The following is a 27633-nucleotide window of genomic DNA, read 5'->3' as shown; positions in this document are numbered from 1 at the left end:
GGCCCCACGAGGCCACCACCAACCCTGACCATGGCACTCTTGTGGCCCATCCCCTCGGAGGAGCTGTCTCCAGCAGTCTCTATGGCAAATACATGCCCTGTCCCCTGCCCCCACCAACTCCAGAGCCTTGGGGCGAATTCTAGTCTGATTTTCCAGTCTGACTCACTGAGGACATTGTCCCTTGGCTGCGGGTGTCCCCTTTAACGCACTCACGATCTCCATGGAGCCCCAGGGGCCTCTCCAAGGGTGAGAAGGAGAGAAACAGATGGTAAGGCACGTCCCAACCAGCTGCTCTGCGGTGGCAGCCAGGGCGCCTGTCCAGGGATGCTGTGGGTGGAGGGGCTTGCCGGAGCTGAGGAGACGCACGCCATCAAAAATGCAGATGCCCAGGCCCATCCAAGGAACTTCCCCCCAGATGCAAGTCCCTAGGGAGGCCCAGGTCCCTGCACTTCCTGACTCGCTCTTGGATGGAGCTGGTGTACCCTGAGGCTGTCTATAGGGGTGGGGGCTAAGTTCTTCCTTGTCCCTTTGATGACGGCCTCTGCGGCCGGCTCCCTAGGGCACAGCTCTGGTGCCCAGATTTTCATGGCCACACAGGACAAGGGGCCTGGAGACCCATCTTCCCCTTCCCCAACCCCAGTGGGATCTGAGGGTCTCACAGACAGAAAAGGACGTTGTGTTGGGTTTGCACAGTTTATTGAGATAATCAATTAAGTTATTCCTTTGTTAACCAGAAAGCATCTGTGGAGAGAAAACGTACTCTCTGTATAGACATATAAAAATATATCAGTCATTCTGCCTCTCTGGACGTGAACGGAATCACCCTCCTCACCCCCCACAGAGAGGTCTCAAGCCCCAGCGAACCTTCCCTCCCCCTTTTGGGGGATACCGGGGAGTGGCAGGGACAGCCCCCAACTGTGGGGTGCATTCAGGTCTGAGGGGGAGGAAGGCTCACGGGGGCATCTTCTCGGCACCCTGCCGCAGAGCAGGCTTCGAGGTGTTTGTTCAGCAGCCTGGGGGGCTCCCCCAGCTCCCCCGCACCCTGTGCCTCCTAGCTTGTTCCAGGGAGCCCTGAGCCAAGTCTTCATCTGGCTCCCAGGCTTCGTTCTTCCCACAACATCCCACGGGCAGGGGCGAGTATGCAGCAGGAACGAGTAACATGCTGTCACTGCAGAATCCATCATGCACAGGAACGCAGGCTGGGGGCCGCAACCCAGTCCCCTGGTGTCTCTTTAAACCGGCAGCTGAGCTCCGACTCCCTCGAGTTCAGACCCGGCCCCTCACAGGCGGCAGCATTTCCAAGAGCTTCACTGCCTCCGCTGGGCACTTTAATTTTGACATCAAGGGTTCTAGTCCTAGAGGCGGTGCAGGGATGGGTGTTAGCTGGGGGTGCCCTGCAGGTGAGGCTCCAATGGCTGGGCACCAACCTTTCCATTTAGACGGGCAGTGCCCCAAATCTTCAACACTGGAGAGCAGGAGACAGTGGCAAAGCCACAGCTCAAAGTATTTCTAAGCCTTCCCTGCCTCCAGTATAACCAACCTCAGCCCTGGCGTTAGCACCCAGCCTCTGCCCAACCTCCTGGCTCAGTCTGCCAGAGGTGGCTTAGCCATAGCTCCGGACCTCTCGGTGCAACCTGCACGCGCCTGAAAGGCCTGTTTGGGAAACACCCCAGGCCATCAGCAGGGAAGAGAGGCACCCCCTTCCCTTACACATGGCCTCGGCCACCAGCCTGGACACACAGGGTGGCAGGGCTCTTGGGGAGCTGCAGCCGCCCCCACCAGTTAAGGCTGGGATGCCTCTGTCCTTGCACTGCTCAGGGTGGTTCTCGGCTTTAAGGGCACGCCATGGACCCATTCTTCTCTCCTGACCCTGGAAGTGGCCACCACCTAACAGCACATGCCTCTACTGCCTTTCCAGCTTAGGTGCTAAGAAAATAGGTACTTTTATTGAGTCCTTGACATCAAAACAAGGAGACACCCCACCCAGCCTGTGGGTCTGGGCAGGCAACGGGAGCTGTCTCCTTCCACACGGGTCCTTGGCCTGGCGGTGTCGCCGCCTGCCCCCTGCCCGAGTGCCAGGCCGAGCTCATCGTGTCTATCCTCCCGGCCCCTCCAGCACCCCAGGCCGGCCCCAGCCCCATCAGAGTGTGGCAGGGCCCAGGAGGCTGGGGGCAGGGTCCTGGCACAGCTGCAGCTGCACGCTGGCGGTGAACCAGCGGCTGGGCCGGCCCAGGCTGCAGTGCAGGGTGGTCCGGAAGGTGCTCCTGGCATGCTTGGGGAAGATGATGGTGGTGCTGTGGAAGCGCAGGGCACGCGGGCGCGGCTCCAGGGTCAGCTGGCTGCGGTACTTGCGCCACGTGCAGTTGGGCGCCGCCACAATGGTCTCGCTGTAGGCCGTGACGGTGGGCACAGGCACATAGAAGACCTTGTCCTGGAAGTGCTTCTCTGAGGCGTACTTGACCTCAGAGTTGCAGCTGGAAAGGGCAGGGGGACACAGAGTGAGCCCAGGAAGTGGGGGGCAGCCCAGTAGCCCGCCTGCACCATGGTCACGAAGGGCCCGGCGCAGACGCTCTGAAGCGTAACGGGTGTGGGCTGCTCTGAAATGTCAAGGTCAAGATGGTCAAAGAAGGGTGAGGGACTGTCCTGGCTCCACAGAGACTAAAGGGGCCAGACAGCTGGACGCAGCGCAGTGCCCCGGCTGATCCGGAGCTGGGGAGGAAGGAAGCCAGGACAGGGCCTTGCTGGGCAGATGGCGGAAACCTAGCCGGGCCGTGTGGGTCAGGTGCTGGCGTCAAACCTGCGCTTCCCTCATGTTGACAGCCGTGCTGCTGCCATGGAAGAGGGTGTCCCCATTCTTAGGCGTATCTGGGGGCTAAGGGCAGGACGTCACCAATCTCCTCTCAAATAAATAGGGCACGATATAAACAGCCAGCCACTCTGAGAGGCACCTGCCGCCTTTCAGTAACTTTGAAATTCTATCAAAATACATTTCCCAAATGCTTCAACACCCCTGGATGAGTGACTGACCAGTGACCCCCAGTTCCATGTCCAGAGCTTTAGGAAACCACACTGGAAGCCCTGGGAGGGGGAGAGTCCCCCCAATCTCATTCCCCACTGAATCCCCGTGAAAGATGTGTGAAGGGATCAGAGGTCCCGAGGGTCCCACATCTGGCCTCCACCCTTGCTGGGCTTCTGGTGATCTGATTTGGGCTTGAATAATTTTAAAAACTAGACGATGAGGGCTGCTTGGGGATTGAGAAATAATCCAGAAGTGGACCCGTTTGTCTCCTGGGACCATGTGTGTGGCTGGTGAAGGCAGCAGGCAGTAGGTCTCTGATGCTCGGCTGGCCCCACTCGACAGGGACAGGTGGATAGAGAGAGCCCCACAGATATATGGGCAAGACTCTCAGACCCCACACCCCACCTCTGGGCAGCCTGAGCCCCAGCAGCTTCAGATGTGGTGAGTTCCCAAGCAGGAGCGACTTCATTCAATTCATATGCCACCTAAGATGTCATCTGCCTGGGAGGGCACCCAGTACATCTGCAGTGCAGTAGCTCATGGGTGGCCTCAAGGACCTAAGTTATAGTCACAAAGAACATGGAGCAGCTGAGTGTCCCCCTAACACGTGGATGACAGAGCGGAAAGGGGTCCTGAGTTGCCTGAATGGTTTGGCTGTGAACACCTAACAACCTGTCAGGGGCCAGGTGCAGTGACTCACACCTGTAATCCCATCACTTTGGGAGGCTGAGGCAAGAGGATCACTTGAGCCCAGGAGTTGGAGACCAGCCTGGGCATCATAGTGAGACCCCATCTCTACAAAAAATACAAAAATGAGCCAGGCATGGGGGCTCACACCTGTAGTCTCAGCTGCTCGGGAGGCTGAGGCAGGAGGAATGCTTGAGCCCAGGAGGCTGAGGCTGTAGCGAGCCATGATTGCACCAATGCACTTCAGCCTGGGTGACACAGTGAGATCCCATTTCAAAAAAAAAAAAAAATCTGGCAGGAAAAGGGAAGGAGACATAGGGTGCATGAGTGGTTCTGCTTATAATTTTCCAGATTTTCTGGGATGTTGGATTTAAGATAAAAAGAGAAGGTAAATGGGGAAATGTCTGAATAGGCCTGGGGTGGGGTGTGGGGTGGCTACAGGGGGTCCCTTGGGGTCAGAATCTTAAAGTCAATTTTGTCTCTGGCCAACACACGGCCATCCTCCCCAGGACGCAGCACCCAGAGGGGCTGCCTAGACAGTAGGGAGCCTCCTGGGCCCCCTACCCTGGCCTAGTTCCCACCCCCACCCCACAGGAGAGTCAGGACCAGCCACCAACCCCCACCCCTCCTCCAGCACAGAGCCCAGCAGCCCACTCACCGGATCTCGTGCGTGGGTTCCGGATTCACTTTGATGGTCTCCCCAAAGACCACCGGCAGCATCCGGGGCCTCATCTCGGACGCGGGGGGACGTGAGGGCTGGGAGGGGGCCTGTGAGGAGAGCCAGGGATGCAGGGTTATGCAGCCCCTTGTGGCAGCGGCTTCAGCTCCCTGCTGGGCACACAGGACCATCTGACACCCTGTGGCCCTGGCTTGGTTTGGGAGCTGTCTGTGGGGCCCATCAGGAAGCCCGCCCAGAGCCCTCCCTGGGATCCAGGCATTCGGGGATCTGCCCAGCTCCCCACAGCCAGCCTGCCCCCCAGTTCCCAGTTCTCAACAAGGGGCACGGCCATGGCCACGGCAGCATCCACCTCTTTTAGAAATGGCACCGCATGTTCCCGAGGACTGGTAACCCACACTGGGCCAGTGAGAGCCCAGAGCTGTGGGGACAGTCCCCCCACCCTCCGCCAAGGGAGCTAAGAATGTGGGGGCAGGGGGTGGAAACCATGTGGAAATAGAGCTACACTGAGGAGAGCAGGGGTCAAAGACGGTGAAAGATCAAGTCTTGCCAACATTGTTCAAATGCCTGGGTCAAGCCACACCTGAAGCTGTCCCTAACTTGTGAGCACCAGCAAATCCATTTTGAGGCTTCAGACCATTTGAGCTGCCTTTCTGTCACTTGCAGCTAGAAGAATCTTGGCAAGGTGGGAAAGAGAGTTCTATGGGAAGAGAAACCACCCGCAGCCTCTTCAGAAAGAGCCCCTCAGACAGACACAAAGAAAGCACTTGCTATTCCCCTCCCCAGCCCACCCCACAGCTCCACGCTGGGAAGTTCTTCCTCTGGTCTGTTTTAAAATCTGTCCGAAAATTCCACTCCCTGTGGAAGCAAAGACCTTCAAGGGCATGCCCCTGCCTGGAGCTTAGGAAGAGGCTTAAGGACCCCACCCTATCCTTCGGTCCACCTCCCGCGCCCCCAGCTCAGCCCACTGCTGGTTCAGCCTCAGACTGGTTCTGGAAACGCAGGCTTCAGGCCCTGCAGTCTCTCCTCAAGCTAACTCCGTGACACGCTGCCCTCCCCCCAACTCTTCCCTCCCGAAGAGCTCCACCCCACACAGACTCAGCTCACCGGCCATCCCCCTCTGCCACCAACCCAAGAAAGCCCTGTCCATGTACACTTGGGCGTCCTTCAGGGCCAGCCCAGCAAAGTGAGACCTTGAAGTAGAGATTTCACCTGGGAGGACCAGGAGGCTCTGCTCCCAAAGACTTTTTTTTTTTCCCCCAGGACAGGGTCTTGCTCTGTCACCCAGGCTGGAGTGCAGTGGTGCAATCACGGCTCACTGCAGCCTCAAACGATCCTCCCACCTCAGCCTCCCACACAGTGGGCACTACAGGTGCATGCCACCATGCCCCAGCCAATTTAAAAGATGATGTTTGCAGAGACAGAATCTCACTATGCTGTCCAGGCTGGTCTCAAATTCCTGGGCTCAAGTGATTCTCCTAACTTGAGCTCCCACAATGCTGGGATTGCACGTGTCAGCCACAGTGCCCAGCCCCTAAAGCTGTTTAAGGCTGCGCTAGATGTTCTCCTTGGGTGCTGCTGGGACACTCAAGTCATGGCCAACCCACGAGGAACACGTGGTGAGAGCCAAAGAGAAGCCCTGCTCTTCAATGCCACCGAGATTGGGGTTGTGTGTGACACAGCATCCCCTCCCCTTCAGGGACAGCAGGGGGCCTGCAAGGCTGCTCCCTAGGCCTCTGCTGGAACTACACGTGCCCGCACCAAGGGCTCAGGGAGGTGAAGGACAGGGCTTTAAAGGACCCGCCTACTTTTCAGATATCTTGTTCCTCACTGGGGCCGTGCAGATTGGACCAGAGCATATGGCTAGCACCACGCCGGAGAACGCAGGAGTGCACATGTGAAGACACGCCTGTGGACACGCCAGAGGTCTTCCACCAGCGCACTCACTGCGCTCCTACTGTGTGCTGGCCCTGCGCTCTGTACTGCTAGTGTAGACAGAGGGCCTTCTCGCCTGGTGGAGCTGCCTGACTCCCGCTACTCTCAACAGTGTCCTGCCAATGGACTAAGATGCCAACTGCGGTCGTCAGGGTGCTGCGGGCATGAGAAGGGGTTGACCACCAGGTAATGGGGAGTGCCACTCAGGATGTGATCCTGGGGTGAAATTCACTTGCGGTCCCACAGGCCACAGGTCCTGCACTTTACTGTGTCCTGGAGTCCCCCATTAGGCACCGGGGCCACACAGCCACAAACATCACCCAGGACACCCGCACACTCTCAGCCCTGCCCCCCCGCCCCGTGCATGGGCTCTAGGATTCTAATACAGAGGCCACTAGCCACATGGGGCCGGTCAACTTCAATCCATCACAGCTCAGCAGGATGAAAAACGCCATCCTCAGTCCACCCTCCACACGTGGGCAGCTGTCTTGCTGGCCGGGGCGGGTCCAGAACCCGCTCACTGTCACAGCAAGCACCCTGCACCAGCTGCCCTGCGGGGAGGCAGGCCGTGGGTGAGGTTCCCGCCGGCAGCCCAGCCCAGCCCAGCCCCAAATGACCACTGCATGTTGTATGCTGAGACCCTCGAAGAAGAGGCTCCAAGACGTCCCCACCAACAGCCCTGCTCCCCGAGAGCCACTCAGGCCACTGGCTGGGCAGGCCCTGAGTTTGCCCCTGGTTCTGTCTGCCTGTGTCAGGAAGTGGAGGGCTGGAGGTGCTTGGGGTGGAGGCAGGTGTGGAGAGGAAGGCTGATGCATGCACAGGATGGCAGTTAATGGAAGACCATGGTCCGTCCTCAAAGCAAGGAAGACCGCTTTGAAGCACCAAAATGTGGCCAGATTTGCTGGCTCTGGCTGCAGCCTTTCATCTATTTGTTAACTGACTCTATCTAAAGTGGAGTATGTTCTATACCTCCCAAGGAAATGCCAAACCGCCACAGCCATAGATCGTCTGCTGATGCTTGGCTTCCTTCTCACCCCCACATCCCTGAGCTCAGGCTTCCCTGTTTACACACCCGATAAATAGTGTGGGTCTCCGGCGCTCCTACCCACCCGCCCCTGGGATCCCACCTTTACGCACACTTACTCTTGTCTCTTAATGTCTTTGTCTCCGCTGACCTCATTACTTCCTAGTTACGAGGAGGTTGGTTCTCCGACAGGCAGGGCAAGGGAGGTCACGGTCTGGCCTGAAACCTGCAGACCCTCTCCCCGGAAGGCGCAGCATGGCCTAGCAGTGCTAGGATGAGATGGACCCACAGAGGTCCTTGAGACAAGCAGCGAGAGTCAAAGCACGAACACCAAAAATGCAGCCAGAGGTGGCTTTCCAAGGACAAGTGCAGTGTGGGTCAAATACGGTCCCCGCAAGCCCATGTCCACGCAGACCCTGCGGATGGGGTCTTATTTGGAATTGAGGCTCCTGTGATAAGCTCATCCTGGAGGAGGGCAGGCCCTACAAGAAGAACAGACACAGGCGGCACCGAGGCTCACACCTGTAATCCCAGCACTGTGGGAAGCTGAGGTAGGTGGATCACCTGAGGTCAGGAGTTCGAGACCAGCCTGGCCAACACTGTGAAACCCATTTCTACTAAAAATACAAAAATTAGCCAGGAATGGTGGTGCACGCCTATAAATCCAGCTATCAGGGAGGCTGAGGCAGGAGAATCACTTGAACCCTGGAGGCGGAGGTCGCAATGAGCTGAGATCACACCACTGCACTCCAGCCTGGGCAACACAGTGAGACTCTGTCCCCACTCCCCGGCCCACACACAAGAAAAGAGCAGACAGACGCACAGGGATGATGTGGAGGCGGAAATGGCAGGGGCGCAACCGCGAACTCGGAGCACCTGTAGCCACCAGCAGCCCGGAGAGGCAGAAAGAACCCTCCCCCGGGGCCCTCTGCGGCAGTGTGGCCCTGCCGGCACCTGGATTGGAACTTCCGACCTCCAGAACTGTTGGAGAATAGAGTTCTATCGTTCCAAACCACCCAGTCTGCAGTACATTTTTACAGCAGCTCTCGGAAGATCACATAAAAAGGCAGCATTCTAAAACTCCAGACAGGAGCGACCCCCGAGGCCTGCGCCTCCCATCCGTCCAGGAAGGCACCAGGGCTGGCTGAGGCCCCAGGGGGTCCCAGGCCTGGCCTCCTCCCATCTTGATCAGGGACTGCGGATGGGAAGTCTTGTGAAACCAGTTTATCGCGGGAGTCTTCCTAGGGGAAGGGGAGAGAAGGGCCGAGCAGGGGACAGCCAGGCAAGGCGGAAACACAGCTATGACCAGCCTGGCCCCATCACACCGGGGGCACAGAAGTGTGACTGCCCCGTCCCACCCGAGAGAGCTGGCAGCTCGCCACTGGCTGCCCCATTCCTGGGGGTAGGAGTCACCTTCTGGAGGAAGAAGCGCCCTTTCCCCCAAGGACAGCTCTCTGGTGAAGGGGACAGCTGCCAGCCGTGGGCAGCCAGGGTTCATGGCCACTGGGGACTGGGACCGTGGGGTAGTCACGGGGACATGGCACTGAGCAGGCTTTGCTTGTGCATCTATTTCTAGGTTTTCCGCCCTCTCCTCACTCTTTGGCCCTACCCACATCATGAGGCCGCGCAGGTGGGAGGCAGGATCTCCAATCCTTACACCCCAGCGTCTGGCTCATGGTGATGCTCGGTGCTTGGTTCCTGGCTGAAGAGCGGACAGCTGGCTCCCACCGGGGACAGCAGGTGGTGGGGAACCTGTTCCTCCAGGCTGGTGCTCACGCCTCGGCTGAAAAGGGCCAATCCTGTAACCACGGTGACCACAGGGGCACTGGCCTCGGGCAGAGGCAGTAGAGGGAGGGCAAGGCAGGAACCCTGAACTCAGAGCCAAGTCCTGCTCCGGGCCCGGCTTGATGTTTCCTCCACCTGTCCCTCCCCACCACCTCCATGCCCGCTTGGACAATAAGGATGGAGAGTTTTTAACGCTCTCACTGCGCTGGGCACTATTCTGGGCACTTGCCACATAGCCTACTCATCTGATCCTTCTGAAAACCCCAGCATGCAGCTGCTAGCAGCACCCCCATTTTCCAGATGTGGAAATGTCACTTGCCCAAGGCCACACAGCTGGAAGCACCCCCATTTTCCAGAGTGGCTAAGTCACTTTCCCAAGGCCACACAGCTGGAAGAGGCAGACTGGGATTGGAACGCTGGCAGTGCGACTCCAGGGCCCGGGTCCTCATCCTTGTTCCTCCACTGCCTCCCATGCCCAGGGGACTGCCCCATCCCTGCCCCTCAGCCCCAGGCTGAGTGAGGAACCCATTGAGACACAGGCTCAAGGCATCCCACGGGCCTCTGCCCGTTTCTCTCTCGGCCCTTGTCTGTGACCCGAGGCCACCTCTGTGCTCCTGCCCTTTCCTGCTGCCTCTGCCCGTTTCTCTCTTGTCCCTTGTCTGTGACCCGAGGCCACCTCTGTGCTCCTGCCCTTTCCTGCTGCCTCTGCCCGTTTCTCTCTTGCCCCTTGTCTGTGACCCGAGGCCACCTCTGTGCTCCTGCCCTTTCCTGCTGCACGGGTTCCTTCTCACTTCGCCTGGTGAGAGCCACTCAGTCGTCCACTCCCTGTCTTACGATCATCCTCTGTGGGGACCTGACAGCTCTATCTACTGGCCTTCATCGCAGTAACCCCTTTGTGTGTCTGTCTGCCCCAGAGAATTGGCTGCCTACAGTTGGAGCCCAGGGCTGGCACCTCTCCCACCCTGCATTTTGGGGAGGGGAGACCCCACACCTGCAAAGCAGCCCCTGCCCCAACCCAGAGAGCCCTGAGGCTCTGTCTTCAGCCTGAGACATGCCTGTCTTCAAGTCCGGTTGCAGGCTGTGGACAAACGTCACCAGCAGCTGCATCCCTGCCGGTCATGGTCACCCTAAAACAAGGGACCACAGGGAGAGGATCGAGGACTGGAGAAGCAGGAGGTTCCTCAAACCCCCAGCAGCTGCCTCAAGGTGGCCCTATCTCTCCCTAGCATTGACAAGGAGTGAGTGGCCCAAAAAAGAGGCAGCTGCCCCCTTCCTGGGTGTGGCACTCTGAACGACGGCCCCCAAAGATGTCCACATCCTAATCCCTGGGACCTGGGAATCTCTGCAAGAGGGACTTTGCAGATGTGATTAAGGATTCTGACGTGGGATATGGTCCTGTGTCCTCCAGGTGGGCCGGATGTCATCACTGAGTCCTCATAAAAGGGAGGTGGGGGTCAGAGTTGGGAAGATGCCGCGCTCCTGGCGAGGAAGGGGCCGCAAGCCAAGGAGCACAGGCCTTTTTAGAAGCCAGGACAGGACCAGGAACGGATTCTCACAGGCGCAGGAACGGACTCTGACAGGAGCAGGAACGGACTCTCACAGGCCCAGGAATGGACTCTCACAGGCCCAGGAACGGACTCTCACAGGCCCAGGAACGGACTCTGACAGGTGCAGGAACGGACTCTCACAGGCGCAGGAAAGGACTCTCACAGGCCCAGGAACGGACTCTCACAGGAGCAGGAACGGACTCTCACAGGAGCAGGAACGGACTCTCACAGGAGCAGGAACGGACTCTCACAGGCGCAGGAACGGACTCTCACAGGCGCAGGAACGGACTCTCACAGGCGCAGGAACGGACTCTCACAGGAGCAGGAACGGACTCTGACAGGAGCAGGAATGGACTCTCACAGGCCCAGGAACGGACTCTCACAGGCGCAGGAACGGACTCTGACAGGAGCAGGAACGGACTCTCACAGGCCCAGGAACGGACTCTCACAGGTGCAGGAACGGACTCTCACAGGCCCAGGAACGGACTCTCACAGGCCCAGGAACGGACTCTCACAGGCCCAGGAAAGGACTCTCACAGGCCCAGGAACGGACTCTCACAGGAGCAGGAACGGACTCTCACAGGAGCAGGAACGGACTCTCACAGGCCCAGGAACGGACTCTCACAGGCGCAGGAACGGACTCTGACAGGAGCAGGAATGGACTCTCACAGGCCCAGGAATGGACTCTCACAGGCCCAGGAATGGACTCTCACAGGCCCAGGAACGGACTCTGACAGGAGCAGGAATGGACTCTCACAGGCCCAGGAACGGACTCTCACAGGAGCAGGAACGGACTCTCACAGGCCCAGGAACGGACTCTCACAGGCCCAGGAAAGGACTCTCACAGGCCCAGGAACGGACTCTCACAGGCCCAAAAATGGACTCTCACAGGCCCAGGAACGGACTCTCACAGGAGCAGGAAAGGACTCTCACAGGCCCAGGAACGGGCTCTCACAGGCCCAGGAACGGACTCTCACAGGCGCAGGAACGGACTCTCACAGGCGCAGGAACGGACTCTCACAGGCCCAGGAACGGACTCTCACAGGAGCAGGAACGGACTCTCACAGGCGCAGGAACGGACTCTCACAGGCCCAGGAACGGACTCTCACAGGCCCAGGAACGGACTCTCACAGGCGCAGGAAAGGACTCTCACAGGCCCAGGAATGGACTCTCACAGGCCCAGGAACGGACTCTCACAGGCCCAGGAACGGACTCTCACAGGCGCAGGAACGGACTCTCACAGGCCCAGGAACGGACTCTCACAGGCGCAGGAACGGACTCTCACAGGCCCAGGAAAGGACTCTCACAGGCGCAGGAACGGACTCTCACAGGCCCAAAAATGGACTCTCACAGGCCCAGGAACGGACTCTCACAGGCGCAGGAACGGACTCTCACAGGCCCAGGAACGGACTCTCACAGGCCCAGGAAAGGACTCTCACAGGCGCAGGAACGGACTCTCACAGGCGCAGGAACGGACTCTCACAGGAGCTGGAACGGACTCTCACAGACCCAGGAACGGACTCTGACAGGCCCAGGAACGGACTCTCACAGGCCCAAAAATGGACTCTCACAGGCCCAGGAACGGACTCTCACAGGCGCAGGAACGGACTCTCACAGGCCCAGGAAAGGACTCTCACAGGCCCAGGAAAGGACTCTCACAGGCCCAGGAACGGACTCTCACAGGCCCAGGAAAGGACTCTCACAGGCGCAGGAAAGGACTCTCACAGGCCCAGGAAAGGACTCTCACAGGCCCAGGAAAGGACTCTGACAGGCCCAGGAACGGACTCTCACAGGCCCAAAAATGGACTCTCACAGGCCCAGGAAAGGACTCTCACAGGCGCAGGAACGGACTCTCACAGGCGCAGGAACGGACTCTCACAGGCCCAGGAACGGACTCTCACAGGCGCAGGAACGGACTCTCACAGGAGCTGGAACGGACTCTGACAGGCCCAGGAACGGACTCTCACAGGCCCAGGAACGGACTCTCACAGGCGCAGGAACGGACTCTCACAGGAGCAGGAACGGACTCTCACAGGCCCAGGAACGGACTCTCACAGGCCCAGGAACGGACTCTCACAGGCCCAGGAACGGGCTCTCACAGGCCCAGGAACGGGCTCTCACAGGCCCAGGAAAGGACTCTCACAGGCCCAGGAACGGACTCTCACAGGCCCAGGAAAGGACTCTCACAGGAGCAGGAACGGACTCTCACAGGCGCAGGAACGGACTCTCACAGGCCCAGGAACGGACTCTCACAGGGGCAGGAACAGACTCTCACAGGCACAGGAACGGACTCTCACAGGCCCAGGAACGGACTCTCACAGGCCCAGGAACGGACTCTCACAGGCCCAGGAAAGGACTCTCACAGGCCCAGGAAAGGACTCTCACAGGCGCAGGAACGGACTCTCACAGGCCCAGGAACGGACTCTCACAGGAGCAGGAACGGACTCTCACAGGAGCAGGAACGGACTCTCACAGGCCCAGGAACGGACTCTCACAGGCCCAGGAAAGGACTCTCACAGGCGCAGGAAAGGACTCTCACAGGCCCAGGAACGGACTCTCACAGGCCCAGGAACGGACTCTCACAGGCCCAGGAACGGACTCTCACAGGCCCAGGAACGGACTCTCACAGGCGCAGGAAAGGACTCTCACAGGAGCAAGAACGGACTCTCACAGGCCCAGGAAAGGACTCTCACAGGAGCAGGAAAGGACTCTCACAGGAGCAGGAAAGGACTCTCACAGGCCCAGGAAAGGACTCTCACAGGCGCAGGAACGGACTCTCACAGGAGCAGGAACGGACTCTCACAGACCCAGGAAAGGACTCTCACAGGAGCAGGAACGGACTCTCACAGGCCCAGGAACGGACTCTCACAGGCCCAGGAAAGGACTCTCACAGGAGCAGGAACGGACTCTCACAGGCCCAGGAACGGACTCTCACAGGCCCAGGAAAGGACTCTCACAGGCCCAGGAAAGGACTCTCACAGGCGCAGGAACGGACTCTCACAGACCCAGGAAAGGACTCTCACAGGCCCAGGAAAGGACTCTCACAGGCCCAGGAAAGGACTCTCACAGGCCCAGGAAAGGACTCTCACAGGCCCAGGAAAGGACTCTCACAGGCCCAGGAACGGACTCTCACAGGCGCAGGAACGGACTCTCACAGGCGCAGGAACGGACTCTCACAGGCCCAGGAACGGACTCTCACAGGCCCAGGAAAGGACTCTCACAGGAGCAGGAATGGACTCTCACAGGCCCAGGAAAGGACTCTCACAGGCCCAGGAAAGGACTCTCACAGGCCCAGGAACGGACTCTCACAGGCCCAGGAACGGACTCTCACAGGCCCAGGAAAGGACTCTCACAGGCCCAGGAACGGACTCTCACAGGCGCAGGAAAGGACTCTCACAGGAGCAGGAACGGACTCTCACAGGCCCAAAAATGGACTCTCACAGGCCCAGGAAAGGACTCTCACAGGCGCAGGAACGGACTCTCACAGGCGCAGGAAAGGACTCTCACAGGAGCAGGAACGGACTCTCACAGGCGCAGGAACGGACTCTCACAGGAGCAGGAACGGACTCTCACAGGCGCAGGAACGGACTCTCACAGGAGCAGGAACGGACTCTCACAGGCGCAGGAACGGACTCTCACAGGAGCAGGAACGGACTCTCACAGGCCCAGGAAAGGACTCTCACAGGCCCAGGAAAGGACTCTCACAGGAGCAGGAACGGACTCTCACAGGCCCAGGAACGGACTCTCACAGGCGCAGGAACGGACTCTCACAGGCCCAGGAACGGACTCTCACAGGCCCAGGAAAGGACTCTCACAGGCCCAGGAACGGACTCTCACAGGCCCAAAAATGGACTCTCACAGGCCCAGGAAAGGACTCTCACAGGCCCAGGAACGGACTCTCACAGGCCCAGGAACGGACTCTCACAGGCCCAGGAAAGGACTCTCACAGGCCCAGGAACGGACTCTCACAGGCCCAGGAACGGACTCTCACAGGCCCAGGAAAGGACTCTCACAGGCCCAGGAACGGACTCTCACAGGCCCAGGAACGGACTCTCACAGGCCCAGGAACGGACTCTCACAGGCCCAGGAACGGACTCTCACAGGCCCAGGAAAGGACTCTCACAGGCGCAGGAACGGACTCTCACAGGAGCAGGAACGGACTCTCACAGGCGCAGGAACGGACTCTCACAGGAGCAGGAACGGACTCTCACAGGCGCAGGAACGGACTCTCACAGGCGCAGGAACGGACTCTCACAGGCGCAGGAAAGGACTCTCACAGGAGCAGGAACGGACTCTCACAGGCGCAGGAACGGACTCTCACAGGCGCAGGAAAGGACTCTCACAGGAGCAGGAACGGACTCTCACAGGCGCAGGAACGGACTCTCACAGGAGCAGGAACGGACTCTCACAGGCGCAGGAACGGACTCTCACAGGCCCAGGAACGGACTCTCACAGGCCCAGGAACGGACTCTCACAGGCGCAGGAACGGACTCTCACAGGCGCAGGAACGGACTCTCACAGGCGCAGGAAAGGACTCTCACAGGCGCAGGAACGGACTCTCACAGGCGCAGGAACGGACTCTCACAGGAGCAGGAACGGACTCTCACAGGCGCAGGAACGGACTCTCACAGGAGCAGGAACGGACTCTCACAGGCGCAGGAACGGACTCTCACAGGAGCAGGAACGGACTCTCACAGGCCCAGGAAAGGACTCTCACAGGAGCAGGAACGGACTCTCACAGGCGCAGGAACGGACTCTCACAGGAGCAGGAAAGGACTCTCACAGGCCCAGGAAAGGACTCTCACAGGAGCAGGAACGGACTCTCACAGGCCCAGGAACGGACTCTCACAGGCGCAGGAACGGACTCTCACAGGCCCAGGAACGGACTCTCACAGGCCCAGGAAAGGACTCTCACAGGAGCAGGAACGGACTCTCACAGGCGCAGGAACGGACTCTCACAGGAGCAGGAACGGACTCTCACAGGCCCAGGAAAGGACTCTCACAGGAGCAGGAACGGACTCTCACAGGCGCAGGAACGGACTCTCACAGGCCCAGGAACGGACTCTCACAGGCCCAGGAAAGGACTCTCACAGGAGCAGGAACGGACTCTCACAGGCGCAGGAACGGACTCTCACAGGCCCAGGAACGGACTCTCACAGGCCCAGGAACGGACTCTCACAGGCCCAGGAAAGGACTCTCACAGGCGCAGGAACGGACTCTCACAGGAGCAGGAACGGACTCTCACAGGCGCAGGAACGGACTCTCACAGGAGCAGGAACGGACTCTCACAGGCGCAGGAACGGACTCTCACAGGCGCAGGAAAGGACTCTCACAGGAGCAGGAACGGACTCTCACAGGCGCAGGAACGGACTCTCACAGGAGCAGGAACGGACTCTCACAGGCGCAGGAACGGACTCTCACAGGAGCAGGAACGGACTCTCACAGGCGCAGGAACGGACTCTCACAGGAGCAGGAACGGACTCTCACAGGCCCAGGAAAGGACTCTCACAGGCCCAGGAAAGGACTCTCACAGGAGCAGGAACGGACTCTCACAGGCCCAGGAACGGACTCTCACAGGCGCAGGAACGGACTCTCACAGGCCCAGGAACGGACTCTCACAGGCCCAGGAAAGGACTCTCACAGGAGCAGGAACGGACTCTCACAGGCGCAGGAACGGACTCTCACAGGAGCAGGAACGGACTCTCACAGGCCCAGGAAAGGACTCTCACAGGCCCAGGAAAGGACTCTCACAGGAGCAGGAACGGACTCTCACAGGCCCAGGAAAGGACTCTCACAGGCCCAGGAACGGACTCTCACAGGCCCAAAAATGGACTCTCACAGGCCCAGGAACGGACTCTCACAGGCGCAGGAACGGACTCTCACAGGCCCAAAAATGGACTCTCACAGGCCCAGGAACGGACTCTCACAGGCGCAGGAACGGACTCTCACAGGAGCAGGAACGGACTCTCACAGGCCCAGGAAAGGACTCTCACAGGCCCAGGAAAGGACTCTCACAGGCGCAGGAACGGACTCTCACAGGCCCAGGAACGGACTCTCACAGGCGCAGGAACGGACTCTGACAGGCGCAGGAAAGGACTCTCACAGGCCCAGGAACGGACTCTCACAGGCGCAGGAAAGGACTCTCACAGGCCCAGGAACGGACTCTCACAGGCGCAGGAACGGACTCTCACAGGCGCAGGAACGGACTCTGACAGGCCCAGGAACGGACTCTCACAGGCGCAGGAACGGACTCTCACAGGCGCAGGAACGGACTCTCACAGGCCCAGGAAAGGACTCTCACAGGCCCAGGAAAGGACTCTGACAGGCCCAGGAACGGACTCTCACAGGCCCAAAAATGGACTCTCACAGGCCCAGGAACGGACTCTAACAGGTGCAGGAACGGACTCTGACAGGAGCAGGAACGGGCTCTCACAGGTGCAGGAATGGACTCTCTCTGAGCCTCCAGGAAGGACCAGCCCTGCCAGTGCTTTGATTCTGGGGGTCCTGGCGTCCAGAGCTGGAGATGGTAACAATTCCGTGCAGTCTGAAGCCACTGTGTTTGGCAATTGGCTGCAGCAGCCGTAAGAGGCGACTAAGCTGTGTGACTCAGGTCAATGACTTCCTGCTCTGGGCCACCACCGCCTCCAAGTCTGAAGGGGGGTGATAGGACCCACCTCCCAGGCTTCGGTGTGGCTGAGCCAGAGCCGGCAGCCACGCGGAACAGCGCCCAGCCCAGGGGTGCCAGTGGGCCTGCAGGACCGGGGTGGGGGGGTCCTCCTGTCCCATGAAGGTCAGAGTGGAGGCGCCGCCCAGGACAGAGGGACAGCTCACACCCTTTGAACCTAAAACAACGCTTCCTTTCAGAAGCAAGCATCATATTCAGGACACTCATTCAAGGCAGGCCTGTCATCATGTCCCATAGCTCACTGTCAGCAGCACTGACCCCGCCGCACAACTCCATGTGACCCCGCGTTTCTACAAATCATTTGTCTCCCAGAAGATGTTATCTGCGGCCCAGCATTTTCCCAAGTGCATGCAGGTGTTTGTCGAGCACCTACTGTGTGCTGGGCCTGGTAGGAGTGGCATGGGGTCCAGGAAGCCCCAGAGCCCTTCTCCCACAAGAGAGGGTGACGTGCAGCCACAGGAGAGGAGAGAGGCTGACACTGGTGTGGAAGGGGACATGGACATGGGCGCTAAGGTTTTGGGAGGCGTTCCTTCTGTCCAGACACGTGGAAGGGCTGGAGGGAGAGACAGGCAGCCTGCTGCTAGCACTGTCCACCCCTAAGCTGCCGGGAAAGGCGAAATCCTCCCCCTCGAGCAGGGAGCGCTGATTTCAGAGGCAAAGACTCTGTGCTGTGACAGAGCCCAGCTCCAGCATTCTGCTTGGATCCACCCAGAACGGAGACACCGCCAAACCCTCAGAATACCACCACATCCAGAGCCTGGGTGCCGGCAAAGCCAGCCCCGTTCCGCCGGGTCCCCGCCTGGCTGCCAGGCAGCAGACAAGGCGCAGGAAGGCCCGGGAAGCCGGAGCTCTAGGCACCATTTGCCAAAGGTCCCCGCTGAAAAAACACCTAAAATCCACCCAAGCTGGAAGGGCTGCACAGAAGATACCAGACGCCATGAAAACCCGGACAGATGCAGGCCGGCGTCCAGCGGGCCTGGGTGCTGAGATGGCTCGGCAAGTCGCCACCAAGGCCCAGACACTGCCTCAGGGCTGCAGGCCCAGACACCACGGGAAGACGGTGGCAGCCACCAGTTCACCCCGGAGCTCGGAGCTTCGTCATTCTGGCTGCTGGGCGATTTGAACATGGAAATGGTCGTGGCACCCCAAGGACTCTAGCCAGCCTGGAGATGGGCAAGGGAAGTGCCTCTGGAGGCCAAGAAGGTAGACTGCAGACCTGGAGGTACAGCTCTCCAGCCACACGGGACCAAGATACTCCCAAAGCCTGGGTCCCTGTCCCACGGGGGCTGTCCGGGCAGGGGAGGGCCGGGGGATCCGGCACACACACACCGGGACCTGTCACTGCTCACCCAACCTGGCCACATGGCCACCTTGAGCACAGGGCAGATCCCACCCCATCCTGGCCGGTCCGTCAGGCCGCAGCACCCTCCCCCCAGAGCCAGGCTCCTGCTCCCGTCTGGAGAGAATCCGGTGAGATGCCCTTGGCTGCCCTCCGTTTGCTCATCTGGGAAACGAGGCTGCGCTGGTGGCAAGGCCCACACCCCGGCCTGGGGGACCATCAGGGATGCCTAGGCACAGGCTGGTGGTTTCCTGGGGGGCCTCAGCATCCGCCTGGAGGTTCGGGATGTCGGGACAGGGGAGAACGAGTGAGTACCAGGTACACGAGAGGGTTGTCCAGATGCTATCCTTCCCTGCCCCCGGGAGGGATGACAGAGCTGGCCCAGGCCTGGGTTCCTGGCTCCTCCAGGATCCTGGGCAAGCCTGTTATAGCCTTGGGAGGCTGGGCTGACTCCCAGGCTCCTGGGAAGCAGGATGGGTGCAGGAGGGCAGGACAGGCCCCAGAGGGTGCTGGGTCCCGAGGACCCCTGTGCCCATCAGGTCCCACCTGCCTCGCCCAGGACCCTTTCCCGGGAGCCGCTGGGGCGGGGATGAATACTCCCAAAGTACACGGGGGCTCTGCAGGGCTCTTCCCGGCTCCCTGCCCTTCCTGGCTACCACGCAGCCCATAGCTCTCGGGCCGGCGAAGAAAGATAACCACTCTGCTGTTGAGAGCTCAGTGCCTCACGGTGACAGCCTGCCAGACCTGGGATTCGGGCCTGGCTGGGCAGGGACTCACAGGGAGGCACAGCCTGGGTGACACAGGGCCACCCACAGATACTACGGCCCAGTTCACTGTACCATGAGCTCTCACACAGGAGCCAACCAGCAGCCCCTCAGTGCAGGAGTAGGAAGCAGGAGAAGGTATCCAGAGCCCCTCGTTGCTGCTCCTGGAGACAGCAGGACAGCCAGGGAGCCCCACACGGGCCGCGGGAGGCATCCTTGCCCAAGTCACATGGAGCCTGGCAGCAGCTACCCCTGACCTTGGCCCCTGAGCTCCCTCTGCTGCCAGCAGAACTTGAGTGGGCTATAACTGGTCATCTGAGACCAAAGCACACGAGCTGGGCTAAGGCTGATCTTGACCATCACCCACGAGGAAGACGAACCAAGGAGGGGCGTTCAAGCACCCGGAATTCCCAACCTTCTGATCCTGGGGCAGGGGCGGGCACAGGGGTGGGTCTTTCTTGATCTCCCCCAACGTGGCACCTTGGGGCACCTGAATGTGGTTGTGGAAAGGACGCAGTCTGTTTGGGGGATCCCAGGAGACCCCAAGTGGAGGCTACTTCCTGGAGAGCCATGAACCATCAAGGGCCCAGGATCTGACACCCCAAGCAGAGAAACGGTGAGCAAAGCGAACATCGCAGCTCGGAGGCAGCGCTCCGGCTGGGCTCCCTCCCAAGACGCACAGGCCAGCTGCACCTGTCAGCAAGACGGGTGTGGCCTGCCTTTTGTCCCCCAAAAGATAAGTTCAAGTCCTAGGTACCTGCAACTATGACCTTATTTGGAAAGAGGATGTTTGCACATGTGATCAAGTTAAGATGAGGTCAGACTCAGTCAGGGTCCACCCTGACCCAAGGGCTGGTGTCCTGTAAGAGGTAGGACAGACCCCCCCACCCCTGCTGCCGGCAAGAGCCTCCAGAGGAGTGTGCCCCTGCTGGCAGCATGATTTCAGACTTCCTGGCCTCTGGAACTGTGAGAAGATGAATTTCTTCTGTGTTAAGCCACCCAGTCTGTGGCACTTTGTGATGGCAGCACTGGGAAGTGAATGCAGGGACCCACAGTTCTGCCAGCCAGTAACAGAGTCGGGGCCTCCAACCAAGGGCACAAGAAGCCCCTTGGGCCGGCTGCAGGGCTTGGAGCAGGGTCTCTCCCTTCCCACAGACACTCAGAACACTGGCCTTTCCCAAAGATACCGCTCACAATGGCCAGGTGGCCTCCCAGATGGGGACACCCTCTCTGTTCACAAGAACAGACAGCCCAGACCCTGCCCTTATAAAGGCTGGATCAGCTGCAAGGTGAACAAATACCCCTCTGGATTTCTAAGATACAGAAGGCACATCCGGAACTGTCTGCAGCCCATGTACCATCCTCCACAGGGAGGCCGAGCACTGGCGGGCAGACAGGATAGAACACACCTGTCCCCAGGAAACTGCCCCAGGAAAGCTGCCCCTGGTCTGTCTGGCAGCATTTTCTCCATGCAGGTGGCTCCCTTGTTTCCAGAGCACCCGTAAGGCCGTGAGCCTATTTGTCTTCTTTTCACACTAAAGCTACAGATACAGCTGAGTTTCCCAGTCAAGTGACCCAGCCCCTGATACCAGGGCTGTCAGATACTTGGCTGAATTTCTGCTGGAGGCCAATTCACTGAGGATGGAGCAGAGGCGGCTGGAAGGAGGCGCCAGAGCTTCCAGCTTTCCCTCCTCCCTCCACCCACAGCCTTCCTTTCTGCAAACAGGCTCCTCCCTCCCATCTTGTCCTGACACACCTTAGCTTGTTCAGACACCTTTACGGGAACATGCCTGTGAGCCTGCCAGGGGGTATGGGGGGCTGATCCATGTTTTCCTAAGTCCATCTGTTCATCCATTCATCCTTCCATCCATCTATTCATCCATCCATCCATCTTCTGTCCATCCATCCATTCATCTACCCTTCCATCCATCCATCCTTCTGTCCATCCATCCATCCATCCATCCATCGGTCCTATCTATTTGTCCATCCATCCATCCATCCATCCATCCATCCATCTTCTGTCCATCCCTCCATTTTCCCGACCCCAGCACTACCTCCCTCGCTCCCTTTCCTCTCTCATACTCAGTTTCACCATCACAGACCAGAAGGAGAAATGAGAAAATTTAAGAATCCCAAGGGTCCCAGCCAAGGTCCAAAGGGACAGCTAAGACCACAGGCGGTCTCAAAGAGCTGGGCACCCCCAGGGAGCTTTCAGGGCTGGAGTTCTCTTGGAATCTGGGTCCAAGCATGTCTTCCCTAGGGAAACTCTCATGCACGCTATTCAGAAATCCACCCACTGCCTAAACAGGGAGAGATTGGATGGAGAGAGGAAGGCCTGAAGGTGAGAGGCAGGCCACCAGCTGGGGGTGCAGCCCAGGGCCAGTGGCCCCATCTCTGCATCTGGGAGGCAGCAACAGCTCGGCTGTCATCTCCTGCCATTGCCCCATAACGGGCTGAGTCCTTTGCCTGCTACAGGGGAGCTATTTCCTCGAACTTGCACCCTAGAGAACACAGCATAAGACTCCAAATGCCACTTTCGGTCTCTCTGAGGGCAATAAGATGGCACAGGGCTACGTCTCCAAACTGCCCATAGTAACTTAGGTCTGTCCCAAAGCCATCCTCAATGCTCCATGATGCCAACCCCCAAATGCCCATAGCAGGGCAGGGCAGGGCAGGGAGGAGAAGAAGGGCAATGGGTGTTTGCTCAATCTGCAGTGACGGTCCAGGCCCCGGGAGTGCAAAGGCAGCAGAGGCAGCGTTGGTTCAGCTCCCCTCTGTCCCTCACCCGCCCAGCTTTCAACAGCTGCGGGCTGACAAATGGCTGTCAGTCAACGAGTGGATAAGGAAATTGTGGTCTATATACACCATGGAATACTATTCAGCCATGAAAAGGAATGAATTAATGGCATTCACAGTAACCTAGATGGGATTGGAGACCATTATTCTAAGTAACTCAGGGGTGGGAAACCACACATCCTGCATTCTCACTCATGGCCGGGGAGGGGGGAGCTAAGCTCCGAGAATGCAAAGGCGTAAGAACGACACGGTGGGCTTTGGGGACTCAGGGAAAGGGCGGGAGGGGGTGAAGGATAAAAGACTACACATTGGGTTCAGTGTGCATTGCTCGGGTGACAGGTGCACCAAAGTCTCACAAATCACCACTCATGTCACCAAACACCGCCTGTTCACTCAAAACCTATGGCAGTCAAACATTAAAAAATAAATTTAAAAAAAATCTGTGGGCTGAATGCAGCTGACAGACAATCCCCCCGCCGACACCAGTCCAGAGGGCAGGCTCCGCTGTCCTGGGCCACGCGGGAGGCAGGACACATCTGACACTGATGAAAAAGCCATGTTCGGAGACCCAGACAGCGTTCATCTCAGTCATGCCTCTCATTTGAGTTCTAATTTGGGGAGTGTGGAAGTGTATGATGCCTTTTTCCAAATAAAAATAAAACAGTCACAAGTACTTTTTTGTTGTTGTTGAGATGGACTTTCGCTCGTTACCCAGGCTGGAGTGCAATGGCGCGATCTCAGCTCACTGCAACCTCCACCTTCTGGGTTCAGGCAATTCTCCTACCTCAGCCTCCCAAGTAGCTGGGATTACAGGCACGCGCCAACATGCCCAGCTAATTTTTGTATTTTTAGTAGAGACAGAGTTTCACCATGTTGACCAGGATGGTCTCGATCTCTTGACCTCGTGATCCGCCCACTTTGGCCTCCCAAAGTGTTGGGATTATAGGCATAAGCCACCGCGCCCGGCCACTTTTTTTTTTTTTTTTTTTTTGAGACAGTGTCTCACTCTGTCGCCCAGGCTGGAGTGCAGTGGCACAATCTTGGCTCACTGCAACTTCCACCTCCCAGGTTCAAACAATTCTCTTGCCTCGGCCTCCCAAGTAGCTGGGATTACAGGCACCCACCACCACGCCTGGCTAATTTTTGTATTAGTAGAGATGGGGTTTCACCATCTTGGCCAGGCTGATCTTGAACTCTTGACCTAGTGATCCACCCACCTCGGCCTCCCAAAGTTCTCGGATTACAGACATGAGCCACCGCACCTGGTCACAAGTACTTTTTAAAAGACCAAATGGAATTTTAGTTTTTGGCCTTAGCTTTGCCTAGAAGTCACTGACCTGGCCTCTCCAGCCCCCAATGCCCCCCGCCCCTCCAGTGGCCCCTGCTGCCTCTCTGTGGCGCTTTGAGGCATTTGGTGACATTCATACGTTCTTTAGCAGGAATTTCCGAGATTTCGGTGCACCCATCACCCGGACAGGCCATGCCTGGCTTGCTCCTGCCTCAGGACCTTTGCACATGCCATTATTTCAGGCTGAGCACACCTCAGCCCTAGCACTGTAAAGTTCACTCCCTGAGTGTGTGGAGGTTTCTATTAACCGTCACCTCTCTGTCCACCTGCCTAAAGCTCCCTGCTCACCCAGCTTTGGCCTTAAGGGCACTTCTGCATTCACTTGGGGCCGCCACACATACTTCAGCTGGTGGCTGTGTCTCCTCCACGAGGATGCCAGTTCATGAGGGCAGGGCCCTTCAGTGTCTTGCTCACTGCTGTGTCCTCCATGGCCCCTAACAGAGCGCAGCAAGCAGTGGGTGCTCAGTAAGTACTAGAGGACCAATGCCTGATTCTCGGCTCTTCCTTTGGTTTGGGAGTGATAGGGAATGTTCCCACCTTTGCTCCAAAAGTGAGCATGAAAAGCCCATGGTGAATGGGAAGGGGGTTCATTCATATCCAGCCTGGTCCCCAAGGCCTTTGATATCTTGGGGGCTGATCTTGCTGCAGCTGCCCAGATCAGCTGCAAGGTGGTTTGGTTTGGGAGTGATAGGGAACATTCCCACTGCCTGAGTGGGGGCGTCCAGGAGGCAAGTCCAGCTTATTCAAAGTAGGGGGCCTCATCAGTGCACATCCTTCCAGCCTCCTAAAGCAGGTGACAGGTGGTGAGGACCTCAGTGGCTCGGATTTGGGGCCAGGACTGCAGTCCACTCCAGAAGTTGAAGGATATGCCACCAACTTTGACCAGAGCGGTGGTGTCTGTCACTGGATGTCGGAACCAAGGCATCCACCCTGCAAAATGCAGTCTGAACTCTAGGCCCCTATGGAAACCCGGCACCACCCGCCCCAGCCCGTTCCTCAGGCGTTGGAAAGAATCAGCCGCGAGGCGCAGGAGACAGTATGGGGAGCTGATATTTTGCCCACATCTGCACCAAGAAAGTGCTCTCCCTGAGTTTTCCGTGAAAGAGTGCAGTTACACACCGCTCAGCAAAGTTCAGCAGGAGTTAATGGGCAGGTGGGGCGCCGTGTAGGGTGGGCAGCGGGCGGGTGGGCATGGCCGCAGCAGCAAGCCCCAAGGTGGAGAAGAGGCGGCTCCAGGCAGGACTGCCTCTCTTTTCAGTAAAAGCAGCCCTCCAAACCTGGCAGGCACACGGCGTTTTGTTTAAAAAAAAAAATCACAGGTAGGTAATGAGCTATACAGTGAAATGGGGGATAACAGGAGGTCGAAGGGGCAGGCTCTCAGCCACACTCCCTGGGTTCTAGCCCAGCACAGCCACTTCCTGGCTGGGCAACTTCGGGCAGGTTGCTAACCTCCTCTGTGCCTTGGCTTCCCCCTCCGGAAAACAGGGCTAATTCGAGTGTAGGCTTCATGGGAATATCGTGAAAATTAAATGAATTGATGTAAATAAAGAGCTTAAGACAGTTGTCCCGGCACGCGGTGCTAACTCTCCAAATGCCAGGTATCATTACCCATGAGGAAACAGCCCCAGGCTTTGCTTTTAAGCCAAATTAAAAGATCAGGGCAGCACAGTTCCATACCTGGCATCCAGTGAGCAGGAAGGAGAAAAAATAAAGTCAAGTAGAACAGCCACGCGATTCTTGCGGCAGCCACGGCTGGCCTGCCTGGCAGAGAACGCTTCCAGAAAACCCTCTGTAAGGAGGCTTCTGGGTCATGGAAGGAACCGAGGAGAAGGCGGGTTCCCCATCCTTTTTCTCCAGGACCCACTCTGCGAGGCACCACGGGGATTCGGTCCCAACGTGTGCAGCCCAAGTACACGACAGTGCCAAGTCCCAGGCGCTCTGGCAGGGAAGCTGGCCCCGTTTAGACAGCAAGATCAGGTTCGCCACAAACAGCCCTGGTCACCTCTAGCAACTCCTGGAAGTCCTCACTGCCCCTTCCACACGCCAGGCTCCCTTAAAGAGACCAGAGTTCAAGTTCGCTGCATGATTTGCTCAAAGATAGTGACTCCCAGACTCAGCTGAACGTGACAATCACCCCGGGAGACTGAAAACTCCTGATGGCAAGCTGCACCCCCCATCAATTCAGTGAGACCATCCGGGGGGTGAGTGTGGGTATGTTTTAAAGATTCTCCAAGTGATTCCAGTGGGCAGCCAAGTTAGGGACCCCCTAGGCTAAGAAACAAGGCAGGAATGAAGGTCAAGTCATGAGGTTTGGGGGTGGGGTGGGGAACATCGCTCCTTTCTGCTGTGGGGAGGCCTTTTTTGCCCTGTGAGTGCCAGGCAGGAATCCCAGGGCCCCAGGAAAGTGGAGCGGAGCCAGCACACACGCCCCAGCAGACAAGCTGTTAAGGTGGGCAGGGCACAGCCAGGGAGCGGGCAGGGCTGGCGAAATGGCACTAGGACTACAGCTACCTCCACTCATTTCAACTTGTCATTTCCTCAAGCTGCAGAGGCGCCTGCTCTGCCCTCATGGCTTCCTCGCCTGCCACGGGGGTGTCCAGTCTCAGGCCAGGGGCCAAGCTGGGTCCCCACCGGAGTCCACCCCCAAGCTGGGCTGAGTCAGGCAGGAGACAAACTCCTGAGTTTCCTGACCCGGGGATCCAGCCTCCCCCGCCCGCCTCAGCTCCACGTCAACATGCCTTAACATCCCGGGAAGGAAGGGATCCTGTCTGGGTTTGGTTATAAAAAAAGAAAGAAAGAAAAGGCTTTCGCGTTGGCAGCCCCAGGACAGTAAACAGGGCACTCGGAGCCGCAGAGGGGCCGGATCCAGATGTCTGTAACGTGCCTGGCCTCTGGGCGCAAGCCCACCTCGCCAGCAGCCAACTTCTTTGGGAATTTCGGACTGTCTTTACCCCGCCCCGTTAGCCCCCCGTTATTACTGACAATAGGAAGAATCGCTCAGGAGGGAGGCCCACCCCCTCCCCCTACACACCCAGGTCCCCACCTGAGGAGCGTGGCTGTCACTGGCCACCTCCGCGGCTACGGAGCAGGGAGAGGAGGCCCGTCCTGCTTCTGCAGTAGCGCGTCTGGGGGCGCAGCCCTCGACACCCCGCCCGCGCGGTCCCCCGTTTGGGCGCAAGAGAGTCTCCTTACCGCTCTGGCCTCGCTGGGTCCCGGGGGCTCCGAGGAAGTGCCACTGCCCCCCGCGCGCGCGTCGAGGATGCCGGGCGCCAGAGAGTAGAAGGGCGGGCTGGGGCTGGGGCTGGGGGGCAGCCCGGAGTCGGGGCTGTCCAGCAAGCCCTCCCGGCCCGGCTCCTTCAGGCTGTCCTCCATGTCCTGCAGATGCAGGTGGCCCACCATGTCTAGGGGGCGCGGGGCGCGGGCCCCCCCGCTCCTCCGGGGGCTCCTCCACCGCTCTCCGGGGCCCGGGGCAGGCGGCGGCGGGGCGAGGGCTGCGCGCCCGGGGACCTGCGGGCACCGCGAGAGGCGGCGATTGGGCCCGGCGCCCCCCACCTCCAGCGCCCCCGATCCCCGCAGGCCTGCCGCCTGCTCGCCCCCGCGGGCCGCGCTCCTGCCCGCGCCGCCGCCCTCCGCCCTCCGCCCTCCGCCCTTCGCGGCGCCCGCCCGCCCTCCGGGCCCGGCCTCGCCTCCGCGCCGCGCTCCGCTCCCGCCGGCCGGCCCAGCCCCGAGGCGCACGTCGCCGCCCGGCCCTCTCCGCACCTCCCCGGCCCGCGCCTCCTTTTCTAGGCGCCTCCTCCTCCCCCTTCCTCTCCCCGCCCCGGCCTGCGCGGTGGGCAACCGCCCCGGGCCGGCCCCTCCGCCGAGGCCCTCCCGCTCCCGGGCACTGTGCGCCCAGCCGGGCCGCCCCGGTCCCGCTCTCACGAGGCGCGCGTGTCCCCCCCTCCCGGAACAAGCGCCACACCAGCGTGCCCAGGGACCTCGTGGGGTCCCCAGGTCATCCCAAGAAATACGAGCCGTCAACATCATCC

General features: G+C 59.2%; 1 protein-coding gene across 1 annotated transcript; it reads right to left on the bottom strand.

Annotated features, from left to right (window-relative positions):
- Nucleotides 1–679: 679 nt before the first annotated feature.
- On the bottom strand, nt 680–27360 carry RFLNA (refilin A). The gene is made up of 3 exons (XM_035258117.3): nt 26798–27360; nt 4365–4474; nt 680–2474 (listed from the first exon to the last, which is right to left on the bottom strand). The coding sequence occupies exons 1-3, from the start codon at nt 27002–27004 to the stop codon at nt 2141–2143; spliced, it is 651 nt and encodes a 216-aa protein (XP_035114008.1). The 5' UTR covers nt 27005–27360; the 3' UTR covers nt 680–2140.
- Nucleotides 27361–27633: the final 273 nt, after the last annotated feature.

The sequence above is a fragment of the Callithrix jacchus genome, chromosome 9 (assembly GCF_049354715.1).
Source record: "Callithrix jacchus isolate 240 chromosome 9, calJac240_pri, whole genome shotgun sequence".
In the NCBI taxonomy this organism is placed as follows: domain Eukaryota; kingdom Metazoa; phylum Chordata; class Mammalia; order Primates; family Cebidae; genus Callithrix; species Callithrix jacchus.
Note: the sequence above shows the minus strand (reverse complement) of the source record. Positions and strands in the feature narration are given on the sequence as shown.

Bases quoted from the DNA above. Each gene is read 5' to 3' on its own strand.
- RFLNA (XM_035258117.3), bottom strand. From the start codon at position 27,004: ATGGTGGGCCACCTGCATCTGCAGGACATGGAGGACAGCCTGAAGGAG. The intron at 4,475-26,797 runs GTAAGGAGACTC...CTCTCCTCACAG, and splicing joins GACCCAGCGAGGCCAGAGCG to GCCCCCTCCCAGCCCTCACG. The intron at 2,475-4,364 runs GTGAGTGGGCTG...TGCCCTTTCCAG, and splicing joins GAACCCACGCACGAGATCCG to CTGCAACTCTGAGGTCAAGT.